The 27,331-nt window shown below is 40.0% G+C and overlaps 1 protein-coding gene across 7 annotated transcripts in view; it reads left to right on the top strand.

The window, feature by feature from the left end:
• Positions 1-1,301: 1,301 nt before the first annotated feature.
• ZNF143 (zinc finger protein 143) overlaps positions 1,302-27,331 on the top strand; it is a 44,121-nt gene continuing 18,091 nt past the window's right edge. For 3 of the 7 annotated variants that reach the window (XM_080404726.1, XM_080404725.1, XM_080404722.1), the window contains exons 1-7: positions 1,302-3,668; positions 16,888-17,018; positions 17,818-17,910; positions 18,383-18,466; positions 18,693-18,773; positions 19,930-20,126; positions 24,046-24,120. In XM_080404726.1, coding sequence (XP_080260852.1) covers positions 16,895-17,018; positions 17,818-17,910; positions 18,383-18,466; positions 18,693-18,773; positions 19,930-20,126; positions 24,046-24,120 — 654 coding nt within the window. In that variant the 5' untranslated portion in view covers positions 1,302-3,668; positions 16,888-16,894. Of the gene's footprint in view, positions 3,669-4,507; positions 4,602-11,955; positions 12,093-16,887; positions 17,019-17,817; positions 17,911-18,382; positions 18,467-18,692; positions 18,774-19,929; positions 20,127-24,045; positions 24,121-27,331 lie in introns of all 7 variants that reach the window. The other 4 variants (XM_080404724.1, XM_080404728.1, XM_080404723.1 and 1 more) reach the window with 4 other exon arrangements.

Genomic DNA, 27,331 nt, shown 5'->3' with positions numbered 1-27,331 from the left:
TCCTTGATGAGCTGACCAGCACCATGCTCTGCTTTCCATTTGCTGCACAACCGCTAGCGCTTCTCTGGGCAGGTGTGTCATGGGCTTTTCCAGTCACTCCTCTCTGGTCTGCCTTCCTTCGGCAAAGAATTCCCTGCACACAGAGTGCTAATGTGAGAGACTGAGCCAGGACTGTAATGCCATGTTGCCCTAGCCAAATACCAAAGGGATACTTTAAAAGCAAATTGTGGATTTAAAAAGATGGATATTGCACCTGATGTGAAAAAGCCTAAAAAAATTAAGCGTTGAATCAGAGTATCCATTATAGTAGTGGTATGAGAACCACGGTAGTAGTTTTGAATCTTTAACTGACTGGCCAAGTACATATAGCAGAACTGGTTTTTTTGTAAATGTGTAATTCATGAGCACGTACAGGTGTACTCCGGCCTCAAAGTAATCTCTAGACAAGGTTTTATTTTTATAGAAAAAGGTGACAGACATAATTACAGCATGCCTTTTCCTGTGCATTCCTTGACCTTGAAAAATACCCAGTTTGACATAATTTTTTAACATCTGCTTGTTGGATATCTGCTCATCTTGTTATACATACCCCAAAAATGTAAGAGAACCTTTTAGTACAGATGAGACACTCCTGCCTCGTGGCAGAAGATGTGACAGCAGCAGTGAGAAGGCTCTTACAGACAAAGCAGATGAAAAAAGAGGGGAAAATAACCCACTGTAGTGCTGTTGTCATTTCTGGAACAGTTATATTTTTCAAGTCACAAGTCAAGGGAATAATTTTATCTTGGTGTGAGGAATACAGTCTTACTTCAAGGGTGCTTTTATGTGTCGCTAGACTGGTTAGCAAGGAGCATCTTTTTTAAGAATGGATCTAGAACTTTGCTTTCCTTTGCTCCAAGAAATGTATTTATATAAATTGCAAAACAATTTTGCATTGTTGTTGGTGGTGATAGTGCATTTTGTGATGCAATATATCAATTTCAGTGATACACTCATGTCAAATTTAAAATTGATCTTCCTCCTAGAACTTGCACTTATCCGTTCCATTTTCAAGGATAATGCAACTCTAAAGGAAGAGCTGGGAAATTTAAAAGCCTCTGTTTTTTCTATTATGGAAGATCTCCTTGGATTAATAAACATCTAAAGCAAATCCTTATCTTCACTTATTTCAGTGTGGTGTTTTGAATGTAGCTGTATTCTTACAGTACTTTGGAGTCCTGTTGTAGTAGCTCTAAGGTTTGTACTTGCTTCCCTAGAATATTTCTTCCAGCAAATGTTAGGCATGACCACAGTTCTCTTAACTGCGTGAAAACATAAAAGGCTTATGTCATAGACTATTTTTTAACGCGTTGACATATTGGATAAATTTAATGCCCTTTTTTCCTAAATCGGTACATTAAAAGAATTATTAATAGGTGTCAGCGTAGTACAGCAGAGCTCTATTCAAATCTCTTGTAGCCTAGAATTATTACTGCAAGATTCAAGAAGGCTGCAATGGATTAATTACTGAATACCTGACAATAAACATGCAGATGATTTCAGTTGTGCCTAGTAATTGATACCTGCTAAGTTTTATGGGTTGATTTTTTTCTAAAGGAAATTTTTTTTCCTGTTGTTATCTTGATGATAGAAACATGAAGCTTCTCAGCATGTTTTATGTTTCCATGTTTCTGTCAGGTTCCCTTTCAGTCCTTGTAAGTAGTATCTCTTACTAACCATTTTCATTTCCTGCATCTGCATTTGTGCCCCTGTAACTCCCTTGGGATACTGCTCAGAAACTGTAAGCACTTTGTACTTGCAGTTCCTACCATAGGCAGCCATGCTCCTGCTGATGCTCCCTGTGTGCTTATTCAACTCCCAGCATTGTTTACCTGTAGTCTTTGATTTTAATAAATGTGGCCAAGTTCAGGTAACGCTGGTCCAAACTTTCTACGTGATTTAAGACTTTACCAGTCTTCCATGACTTCGGCTACCTAGTTTATATCTTTGGTAAAGGATCAGCAGTGGATGAATACTGCTTCTGAAAACATGTGCAGAAGTGGGCATTTGGTTTATTTCAAGAAATGTAGTTGGGAAGAGCACTCACTACACTTCCACATTTCTTTTCAATACACTATGCAAATTTTAACCTCAGTTTGTCAAAATTTGAGGAAACCTTGGAGTGTCCAAGGTGCTCTATTAATGTTGTTGTGCACTATAAAAGCAAGAGCCAAGTTCTTCTCTTCCCTGTGCTCTGCAGGACCTTCCACATGCCCAGAACCAGGAATGTGGAAAAGGTTGGGCTGGTGGTATGGTGCTGATCATTAGTTACTTTGTAATCAGCATGTAGCTTATTTATCTTAAATGGCATGTCATTGCTTTGCACTTCAGAATGGGAAATACCAAGTTGTAGGATTCAACAGAGAGGGTAACAAGTAATCTATTGTAAAGGAGTTGGTAAAGGCAAAGCAGTTTTATCTTGGCTATTTCACTGTTAGTATACTTCAAATCAAAATGATGGCTGGAATTTGTATTTTGGGTGAAAGTTTCCAATTACAAAACAGGAAGGGAAACTATTAGGCCTGTACAGGGAATACGCAATTTTTGGCTGTTTGTACAACTGCAAGAATTCAGAACTATTATTCTGGAGTTTGAGCTAAAGAATCTTAAATGCTTTTATATCAGCCATGATCAGATAGGTCAAGTAAGCCCTACAGAGCTGAGCATGTTGTCCTGTCATGGTGATGGCTCATGTTAACAGCACGGGGGGGGGGGGGGTTCTTGAAAAATCACCTACCAAAATAGCTGTAACGGCCTTTAATTGCCTGTGGAGCTGGTGTTGGACTGCTACACGTTGCGATACCTAAAACTCACGGAAGGATAAATATTCTCGGGCACAGCTCTAAGATCAGTCCTTAGCCGCAGGAGCTGGGCTAGAACGGCAGCCGCAGATGCCGCGCCCGGCGGCTGGAGAGGGGCAGGGCGGCCGCCCCGCCGCGGGCAGCCCCTCCGCGGCCTCCGCGCCGTCTGGTCCGGGCTCAGCCCGAAGCGCCGGGGCCGCCCCTGGGGGCCTCGCCGGCGGGGCCGGAGCCTGCGGACAACTCCCGGCCCAGACGGGAGGCCCTCCCCGCCGGCGCCCCAGCTCCAGACGCCCGCCTCCCCCGGGCCGCGCCGCTCCGTCCCCGCCGCAGGGGGCCGGCTGCACTGCCGGGGGTAGGCGCCTCGGGTCGCGCCCAGTCCCCCACACTCACTTCCTCCCTCCCCGCAGCCCCCGCCAAGGCACCGGTGGCGTGCCCGAGCGCCCCGCGGCCAGGCACCCTCCCCGGGGAAGGAAATGGCGCCCGGCTCTCTCGCTCCCCCGCTGACGCACTAACGCCTCACTCCCCGCGGTACAAAATGGCGGCAGCGGCGGCCCCGAACCCAGCATAACTGAGACGCCATGAAGCCGCGGGGCGGAGCCGCGGGCGCCTAGCCAATGGGCATTGGCGCGGGGCCTGGAGGCGCCCAATGGCGAGCGGAGGCGGTGACGCACCGCGCGGCGCGCCCAATAGGAGCGGAGGTAGCGCTGGGCGCCAGACCCGCCCGCACGGCTCGGGGCGGCGCTGAGGCGGGCGGGCGCTGAGGCGGCCGTTTCCTGTCCTGGTGCATGGTGGTCGGACGGAGGAATTGTTGGAAAATTTCTCGGCGAGGTTAGTATATAAATGTGTTTTTACCCAGTGTGCCTTATTCTAACCACCGCCATCTCCGGCTGGGGCCGCCGCGCCGGGCCGGGCCGCCGCGCCGGGCCTCGCCCGCCCAGCCGCGCGCAGGCAGGCGGTGCGGGGCAGCGAGCGGGGGCAGCCGGGCAGCGCCGGCACCGACCCACACGAATAAAGCCGCGGCTCCGCCGCCACCTGCTCCGCGCCGCCCGGCCCCTCCCCCCGCGCCGGGCCTGCCCGCCGGCATGCCGGGCCGGGCCCCCGCCGCCCCCGGGGCCTCGGCCGCTTCCCCCCCACCCCCACCCCCACGCTGGCCGCCCCCTCGCGGGCCCGGGCCCGTTAGCCGCTGCGTCACGGGCGGGGGCTGCCGGCGGCGGGCGGCGCGGCGAGGGGGCACTGGCATGCGCCCTGCCCCGCTCCCGCCCCGCCGCGGATTCAATTTTGCATTTTCTTCTTTTCCCTTTGAACGTGGGACTTCAGCCCTGGCGGCGGGCGGGCTCGCGGGGCGGCCTTAGAACAATTGCCCGCAGAGCTGCCGGGCCCGGCGCGCCCGCCGCTGGAGGAGCAGAGCGCCGGCCTGGCGCGGAGCCGCTGCTGCCGGCGGTGCTGAGCTCCGGGGCGGGCCTCGCCCCCAGCCGCTGGAATCGCCTGGTTTCGTTCGCCTCCCCTCTGCTCACCAGCATACCTTGCAGAGGCATTTTAAGCGGTTTATAGCCTGCTCTGATCGTTTCCTTCAGCTTTTCTTGGCTAGAACTTGTCTAGAACAGGATAGCGAGAAGCTGCTCTAGAAAAATCTGCAATAACGCAAAGTTCTTTTATTTTCTGTTAAGGTCTTATTTGCGGTGCTCGTTCATCAAGAAAAAAATGGGACTTCCATGCAACTTAAATTTTCTGTTAAAACAAGCCTATGGTTGAGCAGCTCAGGTTATGTATAAAATCTTTTAAGGGTTTATTTCAAACTGTCAAAGAAATACGTTTGACATTATATGCAGAGCGATACCAGTACATTTAAGGAATGCTATTCCTGTTTCTACTTCAACCTCACAATCTTTCAAAGAAAACATTTTCCCTTGTCATACTGTTTCCTCAGGATTCTGCTTTGGGTGTTGTAAATCTGTTACAGCTTAGGGGACTATATAACAGATATTTTTGTCATAGCTTCAAGGTGATTGTACCTGAAAAATTAAATGTGTTTGTCCTTAACCAGTAGCTTTTTCAGGGATGCAGTGTGTGCAGTAGTGTATTTTAGCTTCTGTCTGTGAGCATATTGCCATACAGCTTTATAATGGCACAGTACAATATAACCATATTTTCATGGCTTGTTTCTTTGTATTTCATGCATTAAGGATGTGAGCTTTTAAGCTGTATGTATGTCAGAAGCTATTCATCTGAATCACTGCAGAAAATGAAACTCAGGAATATGTAGTCAAGTAGTAGGTCATTGTTTTGGTAATAATTGCAGCTTGAATGAGATGTAAAAATAAACATCTGAACAGCTTTGAGAAATTATTTCGCATTGCATAATTTACATAAACCGCTGTCATTACTGTAACGAAATAATGTTTCATTTCTAGTATCCTGTCTGAGGAAGAGTTATTTTGCCTTACATTAAAGGCTCAAATAAAGCAGATGCTTGAGCAAGTGTAAAAGTTTCCTTAGCTGGAAAGTCATGCAGGCTTTGCTCTGTCTTCATGCCTGTGTAGCATTTGATGCTTAAACATCAAAATACTTCTGTCATGAGCTGGCAGTCCCTTTTCTTGGAGGAGATGGGAGCAGCAGTAATAAAATGATGAATAGTCCCTGGTAACGGGTGCCAAAATTAGTCTGTAAATTTGTTTTTGTCTCTAGAGTATCTCAAATTATGTACTGCTTCAGCTCAGCAGCCTGCTGCTGGCGCGTGTTTTGCTGTCCAGGAGAAGGGAGTTGGTAGGAGTTTGGGCAGCGGACAGGTCTAAGCAGCAGCAGGCTGTTGCTTCTGTGCCTACTCACAGCTGTGCTGGTGGCAGGGGGGCTGCTGGCTGGCCCACAGATCTGTGGGGTGTGCGGAGGGGTTAGGCTTGAGGGTTCCTCAGTTTAACTTTGGTGGTGGTAATGGTCTCTCCTTGGACACCATCTTTTTCGGGCATTCCTTAAAACATTGTGTGTGTGTGCACCACTTACATATTGGCCTCTATAAAATGTGTAGATTGTGTTAAAAAGATAACAGTTTTGGACTGGGTTGCTTCTCTTAACAGTGTACTTGGGATTCCTTTAGAGTGCAGGATTTTGAGCTTTCCTTGCTGTTGCATTAAGTCTTGGCCTTAAGAGTTTTGGGTTAAAACATGCTCAACATAGGTGGAGTCTTTGAGAAACACTGTTACTAAATTCTGAGGAGTCCTTAGTTGGCACGTGTGAAACTATTTGTTTTCCAAAGCGTAGGGCTTAGCTGAATTTGGCCGAGTTTCCACACACAAAGCAAACAGCATACTCCTGATAATCGGGGCAATTCTTCCAGCTTCAGGCATTGCGATGGATGGAATGAAAATACTCACCAGGAAGATCTGACTTGTCTCAGTGCTTTTGTAGTCCAGCTCCTTCATTAGTCTTTCCTGCCTGCATTTTGACTTGTACCCTCTTCTTTGATCATCTCCGTGATTTCTGCTTCCCACGCCGTCTTTTGTAACTCCTGCTGCCTCTGACGTGTATGTACATACCATAGCATCCTAAGCCAACCTTTGTTTGCCTTTCCTTGCCACTGGCTTTTTTCCTGTATTGTCACATCTCTTGCACATTTCTACAGCTTAACAGCATGCTTTCTGCTCTTTCTGCATTAATAGGTGGGCAGATTGTTTTTTCATATCTTCTGTGCTCCAAGGAAATTGGTGCACCTGGTAAAGAGAGCATGAATTGGGTAGTCTATTCCTGTGCGTTTTGCCAGAAAAGATTCCAAAAAATTGAAGGAAGGTTTCTGCTTAGCTTATGGACCCCTCAGATGGATTGTGAGCTGAACAGGTGGATACTCTTCTGGAATTCGAGAATTCAGCTCTGAAATGCAAGTTCCTGTAAGTAGAGGTGTGCATAGGTATTGCGGAGTGAGGAATATGACGGGGGTGCCTGTCCATGGACACCGCATTTCTGGGGCAGGAGGAGAAGGAAGCCTTGCAAGCCATCTTGGCACAGTGGGGTTTATGGGGTTCTGCCTGTACCTTAAGGCTGTAATTTGACCTGCTCTTCATTGTATTTACTTAAGGGAATATGGTTTTGGTCCTCTCACTTGTGCACCAGGAATTGTTGATCCGTTACCAAAAATGGAATTGGAGTAAATTGGTGAATGCTTTCAGTGGCTCAGTCTGCTAAAATTTTCTGGGTTATGCTGCTTTTTTAATTGTATGGTGGGATTGTACTTTGCTCCACCAAGATAACACTTGTTAAATAAACGTTCTCAGTTTTGAAGGGAATTTACAGTTCCAGCAACTTCTGTGACACTGAAAGTTGATATCAGAGTTACACTTACAACTGCTTAGTGCTTCCCTTAGTTTATATTTTATTGTCCGCTGAATGTTTTCCTCTGTATATGCTTCATGAGTGGAAAATTGTGTTAGCTGCTTAATTCTCTTGGACTTCATTTCTGATGACAGACTTCTCTAGAGTTGGAAGATGGGTCTGTATTTGCAAGTTCATTGGTGTTGTCCATATCTTAAGTATATTCCTAGTGAGCTAACTTAGTATTACAGTTTCTTAGAATATATGTCGATGTACAGTTTTTCAGTTCACATTTGTAATTGGTTTATTTTTTAATTATTTTTTTTAATTCAGTGTGTAGTTCAGCAATTCAGTAGATTATGCATTTAGTTCCTGAAATACAAGCATAGACTAAAACACTGTTGTTAACTGTCATGGCTAATACTGATACATCTGTAATGTAGTTATCAGCTTACTAATTAACTCATAACCACACAGAACAACCTACTCAAAATTCCCAGTTTTATTGACAGTCTCAGTGGATTTGCAGGTTTTGAAGGGGCACAGCCAGGATTAATTGTTTTGGTGATGTAGATGAGATACTTTTGTGATTTCTGACAATTAAAAGAGAAGTCTGTTTGACACGAAAGTAAAACATTGATAGAAATAGTTGGTCTCAATTTCCTTCAGTTTTTTAGCTCTTAAGTGTTCACCTGTTCACTATGTATACCTTCTTTTATTTTAAACGTTCAGCAATATAACCAGAGGTTTGATGATTTGAGGATTAAGCAGCCACCTGAAGTGCTTCAGAAGTTAACTGTCTCTTTTTTTTTTTTTTTTAAATTTTGGTTTTACTGCAGATAGGCATTACTGCTCACTTCTAGGAGTAATTTGTTTAAAATTCTGACATGCATCATGTGTATGCCTTCTTTATATAGCCAGTATTTTGTGTTTATATACTTGATGGTAAAAAACAAACCCCAGAATTCAGTAGTTTTAAAAACACATAAGTTCATTGGTTAAGTGCTTTAAGTCTGTTTCTCACTTTGTGACTTCCAGGGAGAAAGTCCACTTTGAATGAAATCTAGTACTTTATCTCACTAATGTGTGCTGAAAAATTATTTAAAGTTGGTTGTTTTTTTTTCACCTTTGTTAATAGTGTTCTAAATTTTTCAAGTATATAATAATAAATAAATTAAATAAAGCACAAAATCAGATGACCTATCCTAGGTTCAGTTTTTTTCTGGTCTCAGGCCCAACATTCAGTATTACCAGTCAGTCTGCAATAAAGAAGTGGCATTTGTTTTAGCAAAGAAGGTATGCCTGACCATTGATAATCCACGTTTGGCTGAGAGAGAAGAAAAGTCTCTTAACTTTGAGCAAGGAATTCCATCTGAGCTGAGAGAAAGGTGCTGGCTTGTTTTGGTAGGTGAGTTCCATTGTTCCTGTTGTGGCATGCCTGCAGGCCATTCCAGGCACACACATGAGTATTCTGACTGACGCATGGGTGTTTTCAGTCATACTTGAATTTGATGTTTTGGTACAGATCATGTGGCCCTTTCTCATGCACAACCTGTATGACAGAAAAACTGTCTCATTAGTACCTTGATCCTTGACCAGGTGTATTAGTACACCTTTTTGTACCTTAATAAAACTTTTCAGGATCTTGGGTGTCTGTACACCTGTGTGGATCTCAATTGCTTGTTACCTTCTGTGCAGGATTTTTGAAATTGGATCTCTTGAAAGACTCCCAAATTGGTTTCAAATCTCTGGCTCAGGAAGCTGTGCTCATCGTTGGGGTGGTTAGTTAGAAGCAGCACTGCCCCAGGCAAATGTGATCATTGATGGGTGAGGTGCTTGTCCCAGAGATGCAGCATGAGTTTAATTAGCATATACTGATGGAGCTACTCTTTGTATGTAGAGCTCCATTGGTAATATGTTCAAGAAACCTGTGAAGTGAGCAGTCATATTTGGGATCAACCTGAGTCTTCTCCACATATGTAGGACTTCTTGGTGGGTGGCTTTCTGATCTGCCTGCATTTTGTAAAGTGCCATACATTTGAAAATCATAGCATCCTTAGCACTCCCGCTGTGCGAAATTGCACACGTGCATAATCTCATAATATTAGTTAGAGTAAGAATTTGTAAGCATTCTTTATTTGCATTGGTTAATTTTTTTTAATAAAATGCAAGCATTGATCTTGGACAATACTTTCAACATTCACAATTTGTAGATGGGATTCACAATGTAAACTGAATCTTATGATGACGACTTTGGGGGGAAAAGACTGTCGGAACATAAAGTAATTATGCGAGGCTAAATTTGGTTCTCACTGCTCACACAGAAGTCTAAGAGTTGTACTTGGTTATGGCAGTGATAAATTTGGTCTTGCATTTATATGTTATTTCTGAAGAGATACCAAACTTTGTGGCAGTGAATTAGTCTTCAACTGCATTATGATCAGAATGTATCTCTGGTGGCGCAGAAAGGTTGAAATATGGCAAAAAGAGTAAAAAGGAGCCTTGAGTCTGACTGCAAACCTCTTCTTTGGGCAACATGAGTCTCTGCAAGTTAGCTGTGCTGCCACTCAGAGTGTATATGTCATGCTTACGCAGTTGACAGTGCTGTCAGTCTTGATCAGGTTCTTCTCCAGAACCAGGGTTTAGAGCCCGTGGTTCATAATTCACCACACTTCTTTTCTATCTAGACAAATACTTGTGTAATTTGCTATTAAACTGCATATATTATCCCTCTGTTTGAATCCAACAGTTGTTACCAGATTCTTTAGTAGAGGTTTATGTGTTCTGTATTTCAGCCTTGTTTCCGTTTTATACGGTGCATGATTAATGTGGTGGAAATTAATGTTTAATTATGTTTTGCTTCCCTTTACAAGAGACTGGAAAAACACAGTAAAAGAAGTTAAGATTATAGGAGAAAGCATGTAGAAGTGTGTAACATTTAGTTTATGTTTATTCACTCAAAGTCAGTGTGGATTATAGCATGAAATCAATGTTTAAATACAATGCTAAAATACTGGAAAGGGTAGGGGCTGTTGATGAAGAAAGAAATCCATGTCTTGTCTATTTGAAGCATTTGATCAAGCATCCACAGGATCTAGATTTCGTTTCTGACCCAGCAACAGATTTCTGGTGTATTAGTAGAAAAGTTTGTTACACAGGTACACGTGGGAACAGAAGTAAGATTTAGAGAGCCTTAGTTCTGCTATGTTTTTATTTCTCAGCTTAGAACTGTCAAATGACTTCATGTAATCAGTAAGCTATATGCTTGTGTCCTTTAAAAAAAACTTTATCTGGACTAGTCAGTTTTTCAGTCTGTCAGTCATGGTTTGCATGGAGACTGTAATGCATATTCATTTTCAGTTGAGGTATATTTAACCAGAATGTTAATTATACGTACTAATTTTGATTTTTCACGTATGTTTGTTAATAAGGCTAGTTTGGGGAAATTACTGGCATTTGCCATCATATCGGTTGTTAAGCACACTAATGCAGCTGGTATTTAATTCAGGAAGACCTTAGTTATGTTACTGTGCTACACACTTGAACTGATTTTTGGGCTCCAGCTTTGTTAAACATGAGAATGCCGTTTCCTGGAATTCCTTAATGAAAGTTTCATTGTTGCAGGGTTATGTGTCGTTTGCTGTTTTACTCTTCTTGACGAGTTTTTATATGTTGTTTTTATGAAGTTTATAAAATTACAATGGTTTTGTACATTATTTAGAAGTAAAAAATAAAAGTGGTGTTTATTTTCAAATGAAATAAATGGGTATTATTTCAAACTTCTCAGAGCTGTCTGTGCAAGGAGGGTGAACAATCATAAGGTTGCTGAATGTGTGGAGCAGCTTTTTTCCTGCCTGTCGTTCCCAGTTCTTCTGCTCATGCTAGATTGCATTTTATAAATGCCAATTTTCTTCCATGTCTGCTCTCACAAACTTTATTCCATTTCCATTCCATCCTCTAAGCATCATCTCTTTCTCGAAGGATTTTCTGCCGTAGCTGCTGGAGGTTTTTCCTTCCCTCTGCCCAGCGATGTGGTGGCGTGTCAGCCCGGGGCTGGGCAATGCTGGCCTCTTCTCGGCTGCTGCTTCACTCCTCCATGGCCAGAATCCCACCTGCTCTTCCCCTTGGTCGATTCCTCCTTTTCAGCGGAGACTCCAGTTTCCAGTTGCTAGAGTGGGCTTACATAAAAGTTTTCTTCTAACGGTGCATCTTTTCTCCAAAACAAGTGACAGCATCCAAAAGATTCTGTTACTGGAGGGGAGAATACAGGAGGTCCTCTCTGTACAGGCAACTTGATGAAGTCTTCATGAAAAATCCTCTCTTTTTAACCAGCGCCCCCCCGCCCCCCACCACCTGCATCCTTCTAGTTTGAGTGTTGAAAACTCAAAGCATACTTGAGTTCACAGGTTTTTCTCTTCAGAGAATGGGGGTGGGGAGGGTGGTTTGGTTTTGTTTTTTTTAAAAATAAAAAAAATTGCACCGATGTACCCTGCTGGATGGCATATTTTATCTATCAGTGTTATACTGGGGCTTTACATTGGTGGTGCAGCTTTTGTCAAAAAGCATAATAGAGTCAGCAATGCGCATCACTAACTGCTTTTGCTTTGCCACTAGCAGTGCGAGACTTGTTTCAGCATCACTTCTTGCAAATGGCTGTTGCTTTCTTCTGCTACTGTTTTCAGTTCAGAGGTTTTCCAGTCTAAGCATGTTCTGTCTCAGGCTGATTTTATTATGGGAAGTATTTTAACCATCTTAATGGCAAGATTTTCTCTGCATGAATATACCATGGGATTATTTCAGTGACTAATAATTTCAGGAATGCAATATGCATTACCGTCCTTGTGAAAGTCTTCCCAAGTATCATCATTAACGTGCCTTTGAAAATTGCAACGTGTGTGTGATCTGTGAAGATTTGCAAGAGTTCACAAAGTCAAGTGTCAAGTTTCCACTTCAGTGAGTACCTCATGACTAAGCCTGTACTTGTCTTTTCTGTAGGACGGCTCTTGAGATAAAGCAGAATACATGTGTGTCAATCTTGCTGAGTAGCCATGCAGGCCCCGCCCCAGGGTTCATGGATTTTCCTAAAAATGGATGCATTCAGCTGCTTTTTAACTGATGAGGTGCAATGTTTGGAGTAGGTCAAAGAAATCTTTCTCTCCCAGGTTCTTGCTGACAAACTTCCTGGCAGACAGGAGGTTTAAAGAAAAAGCGCAGTGATGCAAATGCATGGAAATAAAAGCAATGAGGTGGATTAGGGGAAGAAGCTGGTGAGATTCAGATTGGAAGAACGATGAAGACTTAATTTGCTGGAAGCTGAGGAGAAAGCAGTATGTAAGCCAGTTAGCAGAAAAGGGGTGGAAGCGGGTCACTAAAGCTAAGTGAGGGAGGAGACTTGAGTTTGATGAAAATAGCCTGATTTTAAAAAAAACAAGGCAATGAAAAAGGTACGATAGAACTAGATTTGCGGGGTGAATGATGTACCAACAGCACGGCGATACTGTTGGAAATGTATGCAACATAAAAATGATTAGGTATCATAGCACAGTTTAAATTGGGAGGGACCTCCAGAGGTTACCTAGTCCTGCCCATATCAAGGCAGGTCTGATTAGACCAGGTTGACCAGGGCTGTATCAAGTGGAGTTTTGAACACTTACGAGGATGGAGAATCCATAACCTTTCTCGGCAATCTGTTCCTGTATTTCACCTTTCTTACGGGGGGTGGGGGGTGGGGGGAAGGAAAGAAAGTAACACCTTAGCAGCAATATCTGTGTGATAGCCTGAGCCATTTGTCTATAGCATGGGCCAGCTTTATGTCCTCGTTAACTTCTTTCCCCATCCTCCTCTTCAGAGCTTTCAGCCCTGTCTGGTTAGCCTGTCTTCTCCATTAGGGAGGAAGAAGAGAGGTGGAAAGCAAGCAGCACATCTGCTTTTGGCTGAGGGTACTCCTCCCTGAATAGCGGAGTAGCAGAGGAAAACTGCTGTATGGCCAAAGAGGGAGTGAAAGCTGGGGTTTTGCTGCTGGAGAGGGTGCCAGCGCTACCACCTCCCGTACAGAGGGTGTACCTCTAAGGTGGGTCAGAACATGAACAGTCTTGAGACAAAGATGCAGGAAGGTGATTGGCAGTGGTGTGATGGACACGTAGAGCAGACCAGGGGGGACCTGAGGACTAGTTGCAGAAGGAGTTGGTGTGGACATCAGAGTGTTTTAGGTTATTTTGACAAGAAGGATGGGATTGTATTTGGGAAGATGGATGTGTTGGAGAGTTGGTGTCATGATAGGACTGGCTGAAGGAGGAAACTGGTAATTCAAGGAGGAGGGATGGAGCTGGGGTTAAGAAGCTAGTGGAAGGACAGAAGATTGGGAAGAGGATTTATGGGAAGGGATAATTATAAAAAAGTCAGAATTGGGAGAAAACAGTAACACACTGTGTAAGTTACAGTACGATTGTCCAGATCATCTGGAATAGAGGAAAGCAGTGACTGTGTTTGCAGCAGTTCACTCTGATTATTATTTAAATGTGATAACTATTGATCAGCTACAATAACAAACACTGTAAAATAATCTGAACACTTTTGCTCCTTTAGCCCTTGAATTTGTCTTAATTAGATTTCTTTTTTTTCCAAAATAGCCATCAACCCTTTCAGCAATTTGTTCTGCTCTGACTCTTTCAGGACTTTGCAGTTGTCTGCATTGACTGGCTGCTTTGGAGGAGGGACATCATTCTATTTTCAAGGCAGATAATGTATTAAAGATGCCGGGGGTTTCTTAGAAGATACTTTGTCTAAGAGAGGAAATACTCTGAAGTAGACCTGAGCTGAAAGGCCTTTGAGATGCAGTCCCTGCTGGAATTGTTTCAGAATATAGTTCTAGTCAAAACCAGTGGTTGTGTAGCCTTTCTTCTCCAATGTGTGAAATGGTCTGGCTGCTTTGCAGCTTACTTCCATGAGGTGTCCTGAAAACTGAGTGATGGAAAACACTGACGATACAGAGCACTGTTGGAAGTTAAGAAGACAACCTCTGTGCACCACTAGCATCAGATACCATAGTTACTTAATTTAACTTTCTACAAGCTGGCAGTACCTCAGAGAAGCAGTCCTTTCAAACTGGTGTGCAATAAAACTCTTCTGGTGCTAGTTTATTTTTTTTAACTGCATCAGTTTTCTGATCTTTGCTGCGCAGTATATGACTGCTGAGGGTAGGGCCACTTAACTCGCTTCAATGCTTGTTTAAGCCAATCCTGTAGCTACTGCATGTTTTCCCATTTTTGGTTTACAAGCAAAGTGCTTTCTAAGTAAGTGTTTTGTCACTGTTTTGTGATAGAGGGGATAAATGAGTAATTGTGAAAGAAGTTAACTAGTCCGAAGTTACTAACGTGGAAATGGCAGAGGAAGGAGTTGAACTCAGGATCTCTTGGGTCCTTAGGCAATTCCTTGTCCTTTAGATAATAGCATTAAAAAAATCCTTAGGTGTTTCATTTTCTTCAGAAGTATATAAATGCAATCTAGTCTGGATGGCTTCTCTGCATGGATTCTTTTTCTGTTGTATTACATCTCTTTTAGAGATTTCACTTTATAGAAAAGCTTCTTTTCTTGAGAAGGATGCTGGGAACAAGTATTTCCCATCTTCCCTTAGATGTTAAAAAATCTCTCATACCTCTTTTGAATTATATTTTGGCTTCTGTATTAACTGTATCTTCTTTTTGATGCTCAGAGTTTTTCATGGTTTAAATTCTGTATTGCAAGCCTATATTTTAATCTCCTCAATGTTCCAGATAGATATGTAGGATTTTAATCTTGGAAGACATATTTGTTACTGAATTGTGAACTGATCATTAGTAGTAATTTTTTTTCCTTATTTGATTTTCAGTGTAGTGCATGAAAAAACTTGCTATTTTTTACAGGAGGCTTAAAACCTTCTTAAAGCCGCCCCTTCCACTTTCTTTATTAAACTGTGTCTATTATATTAATGGGGCTCTTAACCAAACTAATATTCTCACAGATGCCAACCTGATTTAGACTCCAGGTCCAATTTCAGGAGGTAATGTTGGGTACTTGGTATAACACCACATTAAAAATGAGCAGGCCTTGGACCACAGTGACATGTTTGCTTTGTGCGCAGCACCCAGGTTAAAGCATTTCAGATGGCAAAAGCAGCAGGGCTGCAGCAGCTGGGGGCGGCTTGGCTTTTTTTCTGCTGAGGCTAAGAAACTTAGGTAGCTGCCTGCCTCTCTAGGAAATAGTCTGGTTCAAAGCCACTTGAATGTATTTGGAAAATATTACTCAGGTATAATTTTCAACTACTGAATTAGTGTACCAAACCTTTGAAATACTGCAAGCATGCTGGAATACCGAAATGGTCTAATTTTGCTTTTGTTACTCTTTAGTTTTGATGTAAGCATGAGTTTCTCAGTGGTCTTTGCGACCATTGGTGAGTTGCTCATTCAAGGGCAGATTTCTGGATTGTAGGGGTAAAAATAGTTTAATTATTTAGAAATGTAATCATAAGTAAATTAAAAAGCCTAGATTGTTCTTGTCAGCCTTGAATTAGAAAACAGCAGGTCACAGAACCATACTAAGATTAAAAGCTTTGATTGTTTATCTGTAACCTTTTTGAGAGATTATCTAACTGCCTCTTTTTGTAAGGAAAACTTTGACTATCAAGAGATCGGGGTGACGGGAAAGTTGCTTTAATGCTGTGTAGCCTAGATTGCAGTACCATGTGACATTTTTTCTTTTTTTTTTTTTACCCCCTTTCACCTGCGTCAAGGTGTATGTTGCATTAACTAAACAGTCTGCAGAACTGTGACTTTTTGGTTGTTTTTTTGTGTGTTTTGTTTTGTTGTTATGTTGGTTGTGGGTTGGGTTTTTTCTGTGGTAAAAGCCAGCATCTGAGTAGAATGCAGTGTTACATATTTCTTTTATAGCTTTTTAATCTAGTAATACTAAAAAATATTAATAGCCTTTCAGATTCCATAGATTTCTTAATCTCCCATATTGAAACATTCCTGGGTAAAAAAAAAAAAGTGTGCCAAAGGGATGGCTATTTCTGGTTCTATAAGGTATATGCAGTTGCTCATTAATCACTGTCTTGTTGTCTTATTAATACATTTTATTACGAGATACTTTATTATTTTCATGGAGGGATTTTTTTTTTTAAGTTTTGGGGGTTTTTTGTTTTTTTTTTAATAGAAACCTTCCTGGAAAGTTTGGGGAAATAGTTGGATCATTCAGTCAGACTTTTGCTAATGCAGCGTGTATTTCCCAGTGTGTGATTGATTCTAAACCTCTTACTGGCACCAGAGAGATGTTTATAGTTAAAGCCCTGCTGTTGTCATGGGTGACCATGGGTGAATTGTCAGCTTTATTTTAATTCTGAGGACAAAAAGTTATCATTACTTATACCATCATTAATTACCACTGTTATCCTTTTTACATTGGTTGAGCAATTCATATTTAACTGAAATCTGAATGTGGTTGATGCACTTCAATTTAGTAACTGCTGCCTGAAGTTCTTAATGGCTTAGGTAATCAAGGTAGTAATATTTACTTATTTCAGGTAACTGGGGTTTTTTTTTCCTCTGAAGTATTGTTCAGGTGAGACAATCATTTGTTGCATCTTTATACAGAAGGTAACATAGAATATTTGTAGCAGCTATATAAAAAACCAATTAAACTTGGCTTGTCTTAAACTAGTTCTGGTTCTGTATCTAAATTTTCTATCTATGTTTTGTGAATACTTTCTTTCTAGGTAGACAATGTTATTAGCTCAGATAAATCGAGACTCTCAGGGAATGACTGAATTTTCTGGAGGAGGAATGGAGGCCCAGCATGTGACACTTTGTCTAACAGAAGCTGTAGCTGTGCAAGGTGAACCTTCAGGTTAAAATATGTTTACATTATTGTGTCTTTCCTGTTTTAAATGCAGATAAAACTCTCAAACTCACATTGTGTATTCTAAATGAAAAATCTAACAAAAATTATTCTTAGTTAACTGAGATTTATTATGGTCACTTATTTAATTCTGAAAGGAAATGATCTCTTAATTAAGGTAATAGGAGTGTAAATATGCCAAGATTGGAGATTTAAAATCCGAGTTTATTCTCACTGTGGTTTTAATGTTTTATACTTTGCAATATCAGTTTATATCTAAGTATGTATTAAACAAGTTGAGTTTTAGAGTAGGCTGGTTATCTAGGACTGTTTTAAACTTGGTATTTTCAGACAGCTTCATTATTATTTTACATGGTTAAAAACTTTTTCCAATATCTGTGCTTTACTTTAAACAGATTTGAGCATCTTATTGACAAATAGTAGTGTACAAAACAAAATAATCAATACAAGTATATATGTATCATTATTTCACTGTTGATATTAATGACCTAATTGATATTTCTCCTAAAGCCTGGGCTTTGTAGTTATTTATTCAGTGGCGTTGTAACTTTTTTAGTTAAGGAAAGTAACATTCTAGCTGTCACGTTTACAGAGCAAAATCTTGAACATGCGACCCTAGTATATGTTCAAGGTTCAAAAATCAGAAAGCAAGTCAAAATTATTTCCTATTATTATTTCTGAAGTCATTATGCATTAAGGACATATAATCTTTTATGGAGGTGGTTAAGTTGTGATTTTTAGGGTTTGATGCTGGTAATACTGAATATGAAATTTTTTTCCTTGCTAGATGGTGACAACATCGAAAACATGGAAGGTGTAAGTTTGCAAGCAGTTACACTTGCTGATGGCTCCACTGCTTACATACAGCACAATTCTAAAGGTGACTAGAAGTTTCTTGGTACTGAATTCATATTCCCCTTTTTAACCCTGCTTTTGGATTGTAAACCCCTTTGGATTATAAAGTCAGGAAAAATCCGTACAGTGTTTATGAAGTTCCAGTTCCAGCTGGGAATTACAAGTATTGCAGTAATACTATAAAATACGTATTTCTGCTGCTAATAAAGATACAGGTATCACATGCAGAACACAAGTCAAGCAAAAGTGAGATGACCTTTACACTTCAAACCTGAATATCAACATTCAGCCTGCTGGATAGGACATCAACCCTTTTTCATTTTTTTATCCCCGAATTTCAAAACCTCTGTATGGTCATACTGTGCTTACTCTTAACCAAACATCATTTCTCAGTGATAATTTATTGATATTTTGATCCAGAAAGTTATCAGCTGTGTGTTTAAACTGTGATGTGTCATACAGAACATATTTTAAGAATTCTAACTGATGTATTTCAGATGGTAAATTAATGGATGGCCAAGTGATTCAATTAGAGGATGGTTCTGCTGCTTATGTTCAACATGTACCCATGTCTAAAAGCAGTAAGTGTAATAGTACAAGTAATATATTCTAAAATAATATTTTACTGATAAATAATGATAGAAAGTAGTTAAGAGTCATTAGAATAGCTTGATTTCTTATTTTAATGGAAACAGTTGTGAAGAGATCTTAGGTATTTTGTAATGCTAGGTATTCAGTATTTAATCTTTCCAACTAATGGGGTTTTCAAACTGTTGTTGCAGCATTGTAATTCTTTTTTCCAAACAGGGGACAGTTTGCGTCTCGAAGATGGACAAGCAGTTCAGCTGGAAGATGGAACTACGGCATTTATTCATCACACCTCAAAAGGTAATTTTTTTTTTTAAGTGTGATTTATTACGTTGTAATTCAACAGAACTTCGGCAGTATAACATGCGGTACTCTCTTTAGACTATGACATCATTTAGTGTGATTCCCAATGGAGTACTTGTTGGTTTTACTTTTTCATCTGGAAATGGTTGAAATTAGACTGGTTCTGTTCCTTATCTGGGCCTCATGTAACAGCTACAAGCAGAATCAAAACCAGAATGTTTCACCTTTTTTTTTAGTGCAGGGTCACATTAAAGTAAGTATATGTCATGTTAGTAGAGAATGTAAGTGCTTATAGAGATTTCAGCAATAATTACATGTGAAAATGAGAAGAAAAAGCAGGTAAGAATCAGTCAGTCCCTCTTGAACTGAAGAATAGAGAGCTTGACTTTTTTGTTACTTTTTTAGATTTTTTAATAATTATTTATAATATTTATTATATTATGACGATTTTAAAGATCGTGCTATTGATGATTTTGCCATTAGGTAGTTAGCTGACAGTCAAGAATGCAAGCATATTTATTTTAAATGATTACTTTGATTTCTGCAGAAGATGATTACAGTAGTCTTGGAAATAGTACTATTTCTCTACAAAAACTGAACAAGTAGATATCTTAAGTCTGTTTAAACTGTCATGACAAGAATTACATTCTACAATCAGCAATAGTAGAGGAGACAATATAAAAAAGAATGTCTTCCTTAAACGTAATCCTATATTTTATGTGTTTCTTTTGCATATTTCTATGAATCTGTTCTTAAAATGATCAGATTTATGAATTCTAAAATCTGAAGTATTGACATCAGCACACTAGTTACATTATTTTCATTTTATTACGAGTGGATATGAAATAGAAAGCATATTTGTGTTCCTGGTTTCCTTTGTAAATAAAAGTAGACCAATATAAAATTGGGTTTGCACTTTTGTAAGTGTGCAGAAATAAAGCTATGGGAGATGTTGTCCTGAAAAAAAAACATCAGTGCTATTAATGGTAATTTAAGTATTTGTTTTTCTCATATATGAGGGCTATAGCCACTAATATATCTCATTCATACAAGTGACTTTAGGAGACATTTCCTAAACAGCAGTAGTTTCTTGTGTAACATGCAGACTTTGCTATTCCTTTTCTTTCATAACACTTTGTAATACTTTTTTCAGACAGTTATGACCAGAGTGCATTACAAGCAGTCCAGCTGGAGGACGGAACTACTGCCTATATTCACCACACAGTGCAAATGCCACAGTCAGATACGATTTTAGCCATTCAAGCTGATGGCACAGTGGCAGGCCTTCATACAGGAGATGCTGCCATTGATCCAGATACCATCAGTGCTTTGGAGCAATATGCAGCCAAGGTATGTTGAAAGGCATTTTCTCTATCTGCAGTGGTTTAATGTCAATATTTGGCAGCAAAAGCCAATTGTGATCTAAGAATTAAAATGATAATTAAGAGAGTCTTCAGACTCTTAAAAGAGAGAACATCAAATGTAATGATTGTGCTTCACTATCATGAGCAGCTCCAGTGGGTATTGTTGCATAAAAAGAACAAAAGATTGAACACTGAAATGATATGGAGTCAAACTAAATCACTTTGGAAAGTGATTTAGAAAACTAAACAATAATTTTCTCTCAAATATAGAATTGGAAAGGAGCCTCTTGAGACGACACTTTTTGGAAAGAAGGGCAAAATTAAATTATTCTTGTTCAGGCACTGTTGCTGGATTTTTATTTTTTAATTTCTTTTCTTGCATTGGGAAGAGTAGGGCCTGGTGTATTGGGCAAGGACAGCATCTGGTATGAACTGTAGAACAGACCATTAGTTAGTAAGTTTGGAAAAAACTTCTTTGATCATACTTTCAATAGTAAAATGTAGCATGATGCTCAAAATTCATGATGTCTACTTTACTAGACTTCCGTAAAGCATGATGTAAGTATAATAATGGGCGGTGCAACTTCCATGACTTTATAGTTTAGCATTGTCCCAGTTGCTGGATGATTACCATCAGTGCTTGTGTTGCTCTGCAAAAAGAGTAGAATAAATTTTAAAATCTGTCCTTTAGTGTCACTAGGAGTTGTCAGATTTTGAGAGAAGGCCAATTAGGATAATTAAATGGCTTATACACTGTTCTTTTCATTATGCTTCTGTCTATTATAATTGAGAGATCCTAAGAGAGCCAGTCAGATTGTGTTGTGTTTGGCTATGCCTTAATATTTCATAAAATGAAAGGTAATTCAAGGTTAGTTGGCCTGTAGTAACAAACTTTTACCTGTCCCCTAGCTACTGTTTAATTCCCATTTAAATCAATCATAACTTTGTCCTTTTTAACAAGGAGCTATATTAAGCATAATTTCTAATAAGTTTCTGTTTTGAGGTAAAGAAACCGAAGAAATGTCAATAAATTTACATTTTTGTCCTGTTTATTTCGACTTGTGTTTTTTAATTCTGTAATGTGAATTTTTTTTTTTTTTTTTTTTACTGTAGTGTATGTGTGTGTGTGTGTGGCTAGGAAAAATTCTATTTATTTAAGCTTTTATCTCAGAACCTTATTTGTAAAGGTACTGCTGGAACCTCTCAGGTAACATCAGTAGAAATGAGTTTCCAAGTGGTGCACCTGCCTGAGGTACAAAAGCAAATAATAGCTCAATTGTCACAATCCTGTCTTTCTCTTAAAAGGAGAAATGTGGTTTTGTGATTCTGCTCCATGTCCATGTACACTTCATAGTGAGGCAATGTATACTTTTCATAGCAGCTGGTGTAGAACATTGAAAAAGGTACAGGAAGGGGCAACAATGATGACCAAACATGTGAAATACAAGAGGTGAGTATATGATAGTTCTATAAAATGTTAAGTGGCACCAAGAGTAGTGACTTGCCATTGTCTTTGCCAGTATAAGAACAGGGAAGCATCAGATGAAGCTCAGGTGACAGGTTCAAGAAAAACAAGGCAAGAATGCTTTTTCAAAGAGTGCAAAGTTAAGCCGTGGCACTGCTTGTAGGATATTGTAGATGCTAATAAGTCCCTGGATTCCAAGAGTAATTAGATACATTCATAGAGGAAATATATATCATATCCAAGGCTATTGGGTAGAAACATGTGACTTCTAGTTCAGGAATTTACTAAGCCACAAATCGGTTGGATGTTGGCAGAATATTTTTGGCAATGTGTCACTATATGCTTGACCTGTTCTTTCAGTCTTCTCTAGCATCTGCTGCTGGCTGCTGTTGGAAACCAAATGTTGCACTAGATTGACTTTTAGTTTGGCTCAGTATAGGTGTTCTTATGTTCTTAATTGAAGGCAGACTAAATCTTACTTTAGAATCTAAGACAGTCTTTTAGGTGGAACTCCAAGATCTTCCTTGGAATCCTTCCAGAATTCTCCCAGCACTCCAAAAAAAAAAAAGTTTAAAACTGGGTGTCTTGATTTTTTTGGTTAACTTTGAAGGTTTTCTCTTCAAAACTTAGAAGAGTGAAGAAAATTTTAAAGGCAGATTTGGAGAATAGTGGTTCTTCTCTCTTCCTCTATCCTATATAACAGGCAGAAATAGCAAACTTCAGTAGGCTGCGTAGAAACTGTAAGAGAGCTCACGCAGAGAGATCAGAGAAGACTACAGAGAAGCTCACTGGAAGTGGTGGAACATGTACATTTTTCGTTGTCCCTTGCTTCTCCTTTAGGCATAGTACTACTTTCCCACATCTTCTAGAACACATGGAAAGACTTAACTAGAGTCCTCTTAATTTTGGGCTAGGTCAATGCCACCTTCTTCCCAAAGTAATCAAGGAAAAGAGAGATTGTTGCTCACAGTGAACATCAAGTCAGAAGATAAATGGAATTGTGAAGAGGTTGCGACACATACTTTTCATCCGTAACCTGTTTTCCTGCAACATCCCAGCTGCTGACAAAGTACCATGCCTGGGATTTGTGCGTGTCTGCACACATGCATGCACATCCTGTTTGGCTCATTTGTTTCCAGTGGCGTTGGTGAACTTTTAATTTCATGTCAGCAGTTCCTTTCTCAACTAACAACAGGAAGCTCATGATGAGGTGATTCAGGTCTCCTTTCTGTGCAGGTTCTCCTGCCTCCCTTCAAAAATTCTGCAGAAGGTCCCAGAATGGCTATTGTTTTCTTTAAAAAAAAAAAAAAAAAATCCAACAAACCAAACACCTGAGAATTATCTGTAATGTAAACTTGTCTCTATTTGGCCACATTCTTCTTTGTTGTTTTAACTCAGAGTTGCTGAGTATATTGCTCATGATCTTTTAATTTAGTAAGAACAATTTGAAAACCTCTTAGGGGGCAAGTTTATCTTCAGTCACCAAGTTGGTAGCCCATGATTTGAACAAGATACTTTACACAGCCAGTGACATTCTCATGAGCCTGCTGTGACCTCCTCAGTGAAAGGCCATAAGCATACCAGCTGAGGCAGGATTTCTGCCAAACTATCAGACTAGATTTAGATGCATCAGGCTCAGCCTTGAGTGGAATGGATGCAGAGAGTATTGTGAATGCTTGTGCTCAATACAAAGGCAATTAAGGAATGGGAAACTACATAAAGTATACTTCAAATTAGTTTTTTCTACAGTGACTAGTAAGATGCTGTTCTTTGAGTTGACATATGTCAGAGAGGTTGTGGGTTTTTTTTAACTGAGCAATTTTTATTTAAATAAGAATTTCAAATTAATATCTAATACTCTTTCAAATATTTTTATAAGCTCTGTGGAAAGCAGCAATACCTTTCTCCTCCAGTAGACTGTTTTTAAAAATAAACCTATGGAGCAATACACAAGTCTTTGGTTAGCTTTTGCAATTTAATTTTGTTTCAAATTGAGATGTAACATGTTGTCTTAGGTATTTTGATTCCAAAGGAGTTGTGCTGTTTGAAACAAGTGAATTCTGCTTAACAGGGAGTGAGAGATATAGCCCTATTATAAAAGTAAACTTTTTTGTTGGTTTTTCTTTTCTGTCAGAACTCAGTGTTAAACTTATCAGTTTAATAGTTTTGTCAGTCTATTAATTTAACATACTTGGTTCTTGCAGTCTTTCCTGTGTTGTTCTAAGGCAACTTTGAGATGCTCACTTGACCTATCCTATAGCAGGTGGTGTACGTGGTGATTTTCATACATGAATGTCTGTACTGTTGGATAACCATGTTTCAAGAGGGAGCTAGAGAACTATGAAATAATAAGCCTTCAGGTGCTGCCTGCAACCCTCTACTTTTCAGATGAATAAAAATAACTTGTAAATGTTTTTCCCATTTCAACTTCATTTTTCAGGTTTCTATTGATGGAAATGACAGTGTTAGCGGCACAGGAATGATAGGTGAAAACGAACAAGATAAAAAAATGCAGGTATGTAGCCCAATACAAAATAATTAAATACATCTGTTTCTTCTGTCTTCTCTGCCCAGCAGTGTGCATGACAGGTAGTCCTGTGCAGCCATGAACTAGGGTCTGCTGTTACCCTTCAGGAAATTTAGATCTCAAACCTAATGCAGATAGGTCATATTTCTCACATTGTACAAGATTCTTTCACAGGACTTAAAAAGAACTTCTAATACTTAATGTTGGGGGGTGGGTGGGTGCGGGGAAGGCTTCTCTTAAAAAATAATTTAAGATTATGTTGGATTTCGAAGATTTTTCAAGCTGACCTGAGTATTTAATCAGTAAGAGTATAAGTATTTCATAAGTTCTTTTCCAGAGAATGAACTGACTTTTTATAGTCCTTAAAGATGAAGGAATGCTGACTCAATTAATGAATTATTTTCTTCGTAAGAGAGGCAATTCCAGGCAAATGTCTGGAACTGTTTTCTTTTTGGTGACTTGTTTTGATTCCACTTGCCCTGTTAGAGTCCCTGACTTTTATTGAGGGTTTTAAGCTTTTTTTGGATAGAACTCCAAATGCAAAATTCAAGGAAGGTAAGATCTTGGTTGGTTTTATCTGGAAGTAAGAGCCTATTAAGCAAGATGACTGTAATCGGTATTGATTTCAGCCTCAGCCCCAAAACAAGTGAATTTGGAGGTTGTTTCATCTTACATATAAGCCATATAAAAATGTGCCAGTCTTATGGAGCTTTATATGTTCCAAACAAAAAAAAATCTGGTATTTCAAATGGTATTGAGGCTTAGTCTCAAATTCTCACCCCTATAAGGTGACTTCAGTTGGCCAACTGAAGGGTCCCAAAGCTATCAATTATGTATGAAAATCTTAATCATGTTTATATGCAGATACCTACTTGTAACTCATTCTGAAATAATATACTACTTCGGATAAAATAGTCTCATATTTAGATATAGTAAAGTCCACAGGTAAGACAAGAACAGAACAGATGTCATGCTGCTAAGTCATCATTCAAACTTGCATGTGGCTAGGTTTTTCACCAAAGAAAAAAGCATAAAACCTCTTTGTGATTTCTATGTGGGGAAACAAAAAGCTACATGTGCCCAAATGGGTATCACGCACTATTTCCTTTGTCCTGGTTTCAGTTGGGATAGAGTTAATTTTTTTTTTTAGTAGCTGGTGCAGTGCTGTGTTTTGGATTTAGTGTGAAAATAAAGTTGATAACGTGCTGATGTTTTAGTTGTTGCTAAGTAGTGCTTATCCTAAATCAAGGGCTTTCCAGTTTCCCATGCTCTGCCAGTGAGTAGGTGCACAAGAAGCTGGGAGGGAGCAGAGCCAGGAGAGCTGACCCCAACCAGCCAAAGGGATATTCTACACCACAGGGCATCATGCTCAGTACATAAACTGGGGGGAATTGGCCAGGGCCTGCTGGTTGCTGCTCAGGGACCCGCTGGGTATCTGTCAGTGGATGGTGAGCAATTGTACTGTGCCTCACTTGGGTTTTTTTTTTTTTTTCCTTCCCTTTGGATTTTATTCCTTTCCCCTTCCCTATTATTATTATTATTATATTTTATTTCAATTATTAGATTGTTCTTATCTCAAACCATCAGTTTTACCTTTTTCCTAATTCTCTTCCTGATCCCACTGGGGAAGGGGGGAGTGAGCGAGCAGCTGTGTGGGACTTAGTTGCTCCTGCCGTTAAACCACAACACCTTTCAAACCTGTCATACCCATCTGTTCATAGTAAAAGCAGAATCATAACTAGAGTTTGTATGTATACAATATAAAAATTTTAGCTGAGATCTTTGCTACCTTATTTGTTCTCCTGTGTTACCTGTCTGAACGCAGGATGCATTTGTGATTTCCTTTAAAATTAGGGGGGGTGTTAAATTTTCTCTATTTAAACATATTTTGAAGTACAATATTCCTCCCAACAAGTTTCACGTTATTATAAAGGTGCTTTATTTGCTATGTTCTTCTGATGTTGTACCTCCTAACATCTGAATTTTTTAGTTTCTTTAGAGTGTGTTATCTTCTACGAACAGTAATTTTAATACTCTTGTCTGTCCTTGTCAAATGGTAATGCTAACTGAATTCTTAATAATCCTCAAGTCATACCAACTGATGTATTGTGAAGAAACACATACTTCTGCAGACAGTTTGAACAAAGAAAAGCTTGTGATGTTAAACTGATCTCTTTGCTGTTCTATTTGTTTTATTCCCCCGCCCCCTCTGTTTTGTATTAATTTTAATATTGGTAAAATTATGTCTGGATATTTCCTTACATATAGTATAGCACATTGATTATGGAACTGTTTTACTTTTAAACTTTGGTATACTTCAGCTTTATAGTGGATCTTCGCAACTGTATACATATTTCTGGATGCTGAAACAACAAAGAAATACTAGCAGGTTTACTGATAGAAAAAACAAATCTATGTTTAAGCACGTGTGCTCAGCCAAACATCATCTTCATCATCCTTAATGTATTAAAGTGACTTTCGATTAATGATACCATAGGTTAAACAATAGTAATAGTAATGGATTTCTGGATTCATGAGGTTATGGTTTTTTCCGTGGTTCCAGAGAAACTTTTCTGAAGTGGTGGTGTTGCACATTTCACTTGCTTAAAAATTTCATGTATGCAACTTTGCATGTTTAGTCTTAAGAGCAGTCTGAAGGTAATGGGGCATCCTCCCTGATGAATCCGTAGGAAGGGTGTTCTCAATCAAATTTCTGACCTGAGTGAGCGATTAGATGTCTATGTGCAGTTCAGGGTGACAGTCTCGCTGGGATGAGGGAGATGTGGTGGGATAGCTCAGATGACTGGAGTGCTTGTGACGGACGGATACAGGCACTTTAATAAGGCCATGTGGGGAAGGAGAAGAGGGGGAGCTGCCCTCCACATGAGAGCAGCAGGACTGCACAGGACTCTGCTTTGGGATGGGTGATGAGCCAGTACGAGCCAATGGGTCCCAGTTAGCTGGCAGATCAGTGTGGATGGCGGTGTGGTGGCTGTCTGCTGTGAGTGCCTGATCAGGAAGAAGATGAGGCCTTCTTCAGACAACTGAAAGAAGCCTGATGTTCACAGGCTCAGGTCCTCATGGGGAACTGTAACCACCTCCGTATCTGTCGGGAGAGCATCACAACAGGGCACATGAAATCCAGGACATTTCTGGAGTTCAGGGATGGCAACTGGCAACCTAAAGCAGGTTACTGAGT

The sequence above is a fragment of the Falco punctatus genome, assembly GCF_963210335.1.
Source record: "Falco punctatus genome assembly, chromosome: 10".
Lineage (NCBI taxonomy): Eukaryota > Metazoa > Chordata > Aves > Falconiformes > Falconidae > Falco > Falco punctatus.
Note: the sequence above shows the minus strand (reverse complement) of the source record. Positions and strands in the feature narration are given on the sequence as shown.